Genomic DNA, 9,575 nt, shown 5'->3' on the forward strand with positions numbered 1-9,575 from the left:
CAAAGACCCAAAGTCATGTCGCTGCTCCCGAGATCCGCTTAAGGCAATACTTGTAGAACCTCAAAATTTTGTCCTCGGAAACCATCGGCTGGAATTTGGGTGCAACGAATTTCCGTATTTCTGGGTCCAAAACAATTGATCACCGACCGACCTATATAAAAAGGATACGGCCAGACCATTGAAACAGAGGGCGTCGTAAAACTATGTGCAGCTGGGAAACAAATGATTGCAAGGGACGGTTTGGCCTTCTGTTACCGAGACGTGAAACTGCTGCTATTCCGCTCGTACTGCCTACAGTATCTATGGGTGTTCCTCTGGACGAAAAAACTATACCCGAGAGAACCATGAGGGAACGCCAATTCACTGTTGTGCCCAACAATGACAATTCTGGATACACCTCAACAAACCACTCCGCCGTAACCACTCCGCCAAACACAGCTGTTCATAGAAAAACCACACGGACAATTTAAAAATCATTTGTTAGGCGAAATAATGTTCCAGTCTGGTAACCCGAGTGAGAAACAGCAGCCAACTCCGGCTCATACCAAACGCATCCTAAGGAGCTGAAGCCAAGAATAGAAAATACTAAAATTGTGGGAAAGAAGATGGGAAAAGGAGGCCTTTGTTCCCTAAAACCGTGGACTTAATCTCTGTGTTTGGGGAAGATGTTCAATCTGCAGTTTTTAGTTTTTGTACATTATTACATTTATTTGCTAGGTAATTTTTAATTTTTGTGTCATTCTATTGCTGTGCTTACTATCCAAGTTAAAGTTTGATTTACATTTAATTTGTGTATTAAAGCCCTCTGGACCTAACTACTGTATACCACCTAAGGTCTCTAGTTGAAAATTGAGTTATATAATATTGGTTGCCAACCCAACTGTTATTACTCTCAATGCATTTTTTTTCTCACCAATATTATTACTGTAACATTACCAGTTATGATGATTGCTAGCTTTTGGGGTGCTAACCTCAGCTATTTTGTGGATAAAGTCGCGATTATTCATTTTCTTTTTTCTATTTTGATCATGTCTCATGTATCTAGATTGTGTATGTTACTGGTCTGTATTTCTGTATATTCAATGGTATATGGCCCCGAGCTGAAATAAAGCATCATTATTATTATTATTATTATTATTAGTATTATTATTATTCGATTATTGATTATTATTATTATTTTTATTCTATTATACTTCTTCTTCTTCTTTGGTATTTTGCAAAGTGATACTGCTTCCAATTGGTCGCAATTTTCTTTTGAAAATTAATTTGCTCATTCTTCTTCTTTGCATGTTGCAAATTGATTACTTTCTTTTTCTTTCTTCAATGGTCACATTTTTTGAAAATTTATTGCTTCTTTATGCATTTTTTTAAATTATTAACTTTGCATGTTTGCAAATTATTACTTCTTCTGCTTCTTCTTTGCATATTTGCAAATTATTACTTCTTATTCTTCTTCTTTACAGTTTTGCAAATTATTACTTCTTCTTCGCATTTGTGCAAATCATTAAAAGAAAAAATAGGAAATAAAAAAAGCGCGCGAACCTTCAGTGCTGCTCCTGCCACCTGTCGGCAGAAGCGCCAAACACAGATGTAAACAAACAGTCTGACAGTTGGTGTCAGTCAGTGTTCGTTGACGGTGATCTAAGAAACGTTGACCTCAGAAAACCGCCAGATTTTCTTGGTTGGTTTTGCTTCGTCGTGAAATGGAATTCGAAGCTGATTTGGAATGCGCCATTCCATTCCGACTTTTCAAGTGATTCCCGGTGAGATTTGGGTTTGAACTTTGCCCTGAAATATGAGATAAGGTCACTTATTTTTGTCTCTTTTGGGTTTACTACTTTGTAAAAGTCATTCAATTTGAAAGCATTAATTAGTTAAATTGCCCATTTTAATATTAATAATGGTAAAATATGACTAGCTACGCCTTGCAGTTTAATCCAGAGTATGAATTAGCCTATAGCCTAGGTACTTGGGACGTGCTGTAGAAGGCAATTGACAATTCTAGGCTAGCTAGTAGGTACCTATGTCTGTTTATAATGAAGGAGACATTGAAGTTTTTGAAAAAGAAACCCACAAAATTACTGTGTATAACGTGTTCACTTAGACGTTATACCTACACAGTAATTTTGTGGGTTAATTTTTCAATCTTCAGAAGAAAACGGATACCTAGAAGTTTTTTGTTTGGTTCATTGTAGTTTTTCTTACTGTGCTGTTTCAGAAATTTGCTAAACAAATGAGATTCTGAGTAATTTCAAGCCAATATAGTATCCCACCGTATGAATTTTGCTTAAACTCGAGCTTTCTTTCCAGGGACAATGTATGATTGTGAAGTCAGCACTGCGCAGCAAATCGAAGGGAGGTGGTCGTGTTCATAGGTGGACTGGAGGTTCATCGTTTTATAGTGAACAGAATTTGTCTCGCTTTCGACCATCACGGCTAGGCTAACCCTCTTGTGTCACATGACTCTTCGTCAGGGGTTTGTATTGAAGGTTGTTTAGTAATGTGTAAGTGAAGAACATTTTATTTCTTTGTTTTTTATCAATATGCCCTTTCCCGTATGGAGGAACAAGCTCCAGGAAGCTTTACCTTTTTAGTTTTTATCTGCTATTATGGGATGAGATTGGTAGCCCTATGCTGTTGTCATCCTTATGTGTGGAAACATTATGACATAGTATCTCAAGTTTTGAGTTAATTATAAGGTTAATGTACATATTTACTTTATTTATTAGTTTTAAACCAGTATATAGCAAGTTTAACAGGAATGTGGCCCCTGAATCCATTAGGCTATGTAATTAACTCTTCTTCTGCTTGTCCCTGTATTTTTACGTCTTTTTTTAAAGTTTTTAAGCTTAGCTTATTTTACGTCCATTCTGGTAGGAAAAAATGAAATTAAATGGATACTGTAACTTCTGCATCTTGTGCATTATTGAGTTAAAGGTGACTGTGGTGTGCCGATGACTATATTTAAAATTATTGTTGGCCTAAGTGGCCCCTCCCACCCATGGCTCAAGAGCAAGCATAACCTTTATGTAGTAGTGTTATTTCTGTTGGCCTAGCCTTAAGCAGGCAGTTTATACTACCACTTTGCCACTTTCTTCCAAATCAGTGGTTTTGCAGTGGTATAGTTCACACTAAAGAAAGTCATGAAATGTGAGGTTTGTATTGTTTTGGGCAGAAATTTTGTAAAAGTTTCTGCAGACAAACTTTACCGAAAGACTTGAGTTCCATTAATACAATTCCATCAGTGAGCAAATTGGGATGAATGAAAACATGCTGTACTGTTAGTTTGTTTGTGTCAGCCATCTTGAGATATTGTTTTAATGTCACCTTTGTACCATGTATGACATTTTTAGATATTTTAAATACTATTTCTATGGTAGTGTACCATATATAGCAATGTTAACTCTAATACAGTATTCAGTTGACCATTAATTAATGCAGTGTAGCTTTGTATTCATATAAATTTTTCAGCTTGTGTTCTCTCTCTCTCTCTCTCTCTCTCTCTCTCTCTCTCTCTCTCTCTCTCTCTCTCTCTCTCTCTCTCTCTCTCTCTCTCTCTCTCTCTCTCTCTCTCTCTCTCTCTCTCTCTCTGTGCATTACATACCTGTATGGAGTGCATACAAAGCCGGTTATGCTTAGTTATTCTGATACACAGACATTTAAGTATTTTTTATGTTACCAACAGTTTTGTTTTTTGTTTGCAAATTTAAATGCACTCAATGTCATTGTCACTGTCTAATCCACTGGGGATGGAGGAGAGTGAAAGGGCAGGGTGCTTATGGGTAGTAGACCTGGAAGGTTGTGAAGATTTCATTGGCTGAGGTGACAGTGTCATAGGGATAAGGCCAGCTTAACCTGTGCGCTCAAGGACAGTGGTAGAATTGGCTGATTGGCAATTACTAGCCCACACTTGGTCTGTTTGTCAACTTAAACAAATGTGAGGAAAAATGGTAGCTGTCTACAGAAAGACAAAAGAAACTTTAACATTTACTATTTGGTGTGGCATACTCAAATTTAAGAAATCCACACGTCATCCAAACACATTGTTGACTTGAGCTTAAAGGCATTGTGCAGCATAGGCTGAAGCCTGGGGTAAACATATGGTGTAGGTATGTGTACAGATAAAAAAAAAAAAGGATATTAATCACATTTTATTAAGGGACATCATGAGAACCTGAAATAGTCATTATGTAAACTCTTGCATTAATTTTTTTATTACATTTGTGTTTATTGTGTATTCCTTGATTTCAGAATGTTCGTGCCTAAAGAAGAAACACTTTGAACTGTGACCTCAAGAGTATGGACATTATTGAAGATCCTATAATAAATGAAAGGTTAAGTATGAATGTGCTGTAGTTTACCCTAACTAGTGGAACTGAAGGAGACGAAGATTTATTGAACCATTGCATTGAAATATGAATGAATGTTAGAGCTCTTGGCACTAAATTTGTAGCACTACAATGACGACAAGTTTTACCTTAAGAAAAGGTAGTTTTTCCTTCATTTACAAGGTGTGTTTTCTTAGGAACCAGTACTTAAGGAGTCTTGTTTTAGTACTTCCAAGTTTTCTCACTGAATAAATTGCTTCCCAATATTTAATGAAGCAGTTTTATGTCATTTGTACATGCTATCGTGTACCGTGCTTGGTTAAAAAGAATATATTTTACAGTAACACCTCAGCTTAATTAACTTCTATAGTTACTTGCTACATTATTATCATTATTTCTTGCTGGGCTCATAAGAGCATCTGACGACACAGATTAGATAGAAGCCTTTTACTTGATGAGGAATTAAAAGAGGATTTCTTACAACAAGATCCTGTTAGACCGCAAAAAAGTAAATTGAATGTTCAAGTGTAAAGTACAGCTTAGTTTAGGTTCGGAACTATCTGGAATTGCTGTTAGCTTGAAGATATCTACAAATGATTCAAGTGTAAGCTATAATACTGCAGTATAGGGTCTTTTTTACTTATCAGGAAGCCAGACCACCAAACTGTCTCTTCACTGGAGGTGCTACTGTATCTGAATGGTTTCTGTGTGTGTGTATGATCTATTTTTTAATAGATGTTACAGGTGCTCAAAATATTTCCATAGGAACACATGGTGCAGTTAGTTGGCTCTTCTGAGTTGTGAGAGTTTTGGAAACAGGAAGTTGTGGCTTTCTGTTGCCTCAAGTTTTATTATCCTGAGATAAAAAGAGGGGAGCTTGACTGCCATCCCATAGCAGATTAAAAGCAGTATAAAGAGCAGCATCTGTAAGCAAAAACAACCTAAAATGAATTCAGAACTCCACTTAGAATATCCTTTGAAAAGTGAAAATGAAGATCCGTTATCCACTCATCCCGAAAACAGTGATTTGGTGGGCTGCGGCATAGCTAGTGATGATAGCTGTTTGTCTGTCAATCCCGCCATCAAGACAGAACCGGAGACAGACAGATTTGATGAAGTTGACGAGAATTATTCATGCAAGGTCGAACCAGTGGGGAGTGAGGAAAAGTCGCCAACTTGCAAAACGGAAGTTTGCGAAGGAGGGGGTGTTTTTATATGGACAGGCGTCCGGGATGAATGTGGTATTCCTTTGGAAGACAGTAGAAAGCAGAAAAGGAGAGACAAAAATCAGCAGAAGGTGCAAAATGAAGGGGAAATGGATAACCACAGTGGAGAGAAACCATTTATGTGTGAGAATTGTGGGAAGCAGTTTGGGCATAAATGTGCCCTGAAAACTCACATGCTGATACACACTGGGGAGAAACCTTACAGTTGCACTGAGTGTGGAAAAGGATTCTCCCACAAAATCAGTCTCCGAAGTCACATGAGTATTCACACGGGCCAAAAACCGTTCCAGTGCACTGAGTGTGGGAAGTCCTTCAACCACAAAATCAGTCTCAAGAGTCACTTAAACAGCCATACGGGAGAGAAGCCTTTCAAGTGTGGGGAATGTGGGAAAGCCTTCTTCGAGAAGAGCGGTCTGAGGCGACACGTGAGCAACCACACGGACGAGAGAGTCTTCAGGTGCGGAGAGTGCGGCAAAGCCTTTTCCCAGAAGGTGATCCTCGCCAGTCACATGAGAATCCACACGGGAGAAAAGCCGTTCGGCTGCAGCCAGTGCGGGAAGGCCTTCTCTCACAAGAGTAACCTCACGAATCACGTCAGGATCCACACGGGAGAAAAGCCCTTCAGCTGCAGCGAATGCGGCAAGTCCTTTGCTGAGAAGAGCAGCCTCAGGATTCACATGAACGGCCACACGGGCACGAAGCCCTTTGTCTGCGGGACGTGCGGGAAGGCTTTTTCCCAGAAGATCCACCTGACACACCACTTGAGGATCCATACGGGAGAAAGGCCATTCAGGTGCAGCGAATGCAAGAAGGCTTTCGCCCACAAGACAAATCTTACCAATCACATGAGGACGCACACTGGGGAGAAGCCCTTCGAGTGCGGTACGTGCGGGAAGGCCTTCTCTCACAAGAGCCATCTCCGAGGTCACATGAGAATTCATACTGGGGAAAAGCCATTTAGCTGTAGTGTTTGTGGGCGATCGTTTACTCACAAGAGCCACGTCAGAAGCCATATGAATACTCACTTGGGTGAGAAGCCTTAGGAAATGTGGGAATGCGCATTTTCCGGAAGATGGCCTCATCAGAACATCTGACGATTCAGGCTGGATAGAAGCCTTTTACTTGATGTGATTGTAAAAGCATTTCTCACAAGATACCTCAAAGACTGTGAAAAGTAAAAGGCACAATATAAGCAGTATCCTCCTAAGAGCTCACTCAGGAAGAATATGTTGGTTTTTGCATATAATTTGCAAGGTGATTTTGCCCCCATAAGATACTGAAAACTACCAGAGAAGAGAAGAGCATCTTCAAACAGAATACCCATTGAAAAGCATCAAATTTCTCTCAGGAGAGATGCCTCTGTCAGAGAAGCAGTATCTGAGGGAGTTTAAGAAGGCATTGGAGTTGCTATAGAACAATGGCAGTAAACCATATCAGGCATTGCAAGTGTATTGTTTGAATTTTCTGTTCCCTCATATTTATTTATCACCTTTTCCTCTAACTTGTCTTCACTATAGGCATTACTTAAGGTTCTTTGCAATGTCCCTTTTGGCCCCTTGCTGCAACTCCTTTCATTCCTTGTAGTGTGCCTCTGTTCGTATTTTTTATCTGACTTTCCACCACTTCTAACAACTGATTCATAGTGCAAACGCGAGGTTATCCTCCAGTTACACCTTTTGAACTCTTGTACTGTCAATTTCTGTTTCTGCACTGTCTTCATAGGTGCCAGTGCTCGGCCTTTAGCCAAAATTCTATCACTATTCTATAACTTATCTTTGTTGTTAGATTTCCCTTTGGAGCCCTCTATGTTTTATAGCCTGTTGACTCTGTCTGTATGAGTTTTGAGGGGCGCTCAGATCTACTTGCTTTAGTCACCAATATCCATTTCCTTGCTTACCCAGGTGTCATATGGTTGAAGAAGGTTACTTGAGTGTTGATCATGTATGTGAGAATTTTTGTTAAATACTCTGAAATTTGTATATTCACAAACATTGGGGAATATACAGGGGAATTATGAATGATAGGTGCATCAAATCCCACTGGTGGCAAAGCACTTATTTATAATTCCTCTTGGGGTGTAGGTTATTCTCTAGGTACTGCATAGTGAATTGGATATTGAACGACATCGATGGCTTAATATTATGTGCATATATGTTGGTTCCTTGGACATTGTGCGAAAGTGCTATGACATGAAAAGGTAATTTGCAGAAGTCTCAGGAGACAGAAACAGCAGGGAAATATGTCGTGGAGAAGAAGTAGGAGTACTGTAGTGAAACTGAAACCATACAATAGGACAGGCAAGGCTAAGAAATCTGTTATGTTTTATGCTGGCCAAAACAGTGTCAGTTTTTTTAAACTAGGTGAGAATGGTTTCATTTGACAAGTGTTCTGTTTTGTGCATCTTACTTTGCTAGACTGTTTCCTGAACACGGCAGTGGGCAAATAAAACCACAAATAATTTGTTGTGTCAGAACCAATGTTCTGTATCATTTGGCAAATTTAATTAGGAATGAATTAGTGAGCCACCATCTTGTCACCATTAAATGAGTCATTATTATCAGTCTCTTGGATGGGAATATCCAAGATGTTGAAGAAAATTAATCAAAATGCAGACAGGCTCATATTCTCATTTGACCAGGAGACAATGTACTGGAAAAAAAGTATCGTCTGAAAGGTTGCTTTACCAGCGCTGAATTTGGTTAGGCCGTACCTTCCAGAGTTGACCAAAACATACGACTTTTGGTAAATCAAGGTACTCAGGAGTTTTCTAGGTAAAGCATAGAGGAGAGCGGATTTTCTACTTTCTCTATGTGATGCCCATTAACAAAATTGGAGGCAGGGACTGCTTGGGAGTGAATCAAATATATTTATCAACCAGACTCCTTTCATAGTATTGCTTAACTTTACTGATTGGAACAGTGAATATGTCTTAGTCACTGTCAGTGTTTTGACTGAGAGAGCAATGACATTCTGCAAAGATGTCCTGTTAGAACCAATAGAGGCCTGCAGGAGTCTTGTACTCGGATTTATTGGTCTAGGCTGTTTCCCCCTCAGAATGAGGCTGAAAGTACAAGCTCCTAGAATGAGAGTCAATTCTGTTTGACTTAATTAATATGGTTATAGGCCAAGCAGATTAACACCTCTTTTCTTACCACTATAATTATGACACCTCTGTGACTGAGGTTTGACTGAAAGGCACCTGGATGGGAAAGACATACTATTTGTTGTAAATTCCTCCTCTTTTGGATAGACACCTCTGACGGAGGTAGGGAATTTGACGCAAGCTGCATTGACACTCCGAGGGATTTAAAACGCAATATCACAGTCATGATAACCACATGTCCAAGAATTTGAGCATTGTTGAAAAACAAATAGTTCAAGATGATTCTTGTGATATCATCATTAGCTCTGAACGTTATGGGCAGTGAATTTTTAGCCAGTGGACCCTTTTTCTTATAAGTACCAAAGTAATAAGGTGCTAGGTGTTTAAGTTTCCTGGCATCATTTGAAAAAGATTCAACTGGATTTTTACAAGAGTCATGGATGAGAAAAAATTCATATTTCAATCTAATTTCTGTCAGTCGTGCCAAGCCCTGCCATCAACTTTGTAATTCAGTTGCGTCAAAGCGTTGATGTAACTTGCATTTGTATTCTATTTATGAAAGATACTGATTAATTTGATGTTTTATATGTGTAATACTATAATTCCCAATAAATTATTTTTATAGCCATGGTCTTTCATTTACCATTCTTTAGGCCCATGATTCATTTTGGACAAATATCAGGCCATACTTATGTAGGACTTCATTGCAAATACACATCCAAAACACAATATCGACATTTCATTCTGTTATGCTTATCTGAAATGAGATTAATATCAGAGCTGCTTTGATATCCTGGAGTTATTATAATCTTGAACATTTCAGGGGGTTAATTATTTGCTTGCCATGCTTTGTCCAATAACACATTTGAACATAGGCCTATCCAACCTTGCTGAAGTTATGGGCATAATCCAGTGCTT

At 38.8% G+C, this 9,575-nt stretch overlaps 1 protein-coding gene across 1 annotated transcript; it reads left to right on the forward strand.

Annotated features, from left to right (window-relative positions):
* Nucleotides 1-1,683: 1,683 nt before the first annotated feature.
* Nucleotides 1,684-9,283, forward strand: LOC135204898 (zinc finger protein OZF-like). Its single transcript, XM_064235142.1, has 3 exons — nucleotides 1,684-1,763; nucleotides 2,311-2,476; nucleotides 4,252-9,283. Exon 3 carries the CDS (start codon nucleotides 5,275-5,277, stop codon nucleotides 6,595-6,597), a length of 1,323 nt encoding a protein of 440 aa, XP_064091212.1. The 5' UTR covers nucleotides 1,684-1,763; nucleotides 2,311-2,476; nucleotides 4,252-5,274; the 3' UTR covers nucleotides 6,598-9,283.
* The last annotated feature ends 292 nt before the right edge of the window (nucleotides 9,284-9,575 follow it).

The sequence above is a fragment of the Macrobrachium nipponense genome, chromosome 47 (assembly GCF_015104395.2).
Source record: "Macrobrachium nipponense isolate FS-2020 chromosome 47, ASM1510439v2, whole genome shotgun sequence".
In the NCBI taxonomy this organism is placed as follows: domain Eukaryota; kingdom Metazoa; phylum Arthropoda; class Malacostraca; order Decapoda; family Palaemonidae; genus Macrobrachium; species Macrobrachium nipponense.

What these genes read in the sequence shown, in the direction of transcription:
- LOC135204898 (XM_064235142.1), top strand. Translation starts at nt 5,275, where the DNA reads ATGAATTCAGAACTCCACTTAGAATATCCTTTGAAAAGTGAAAATGAA.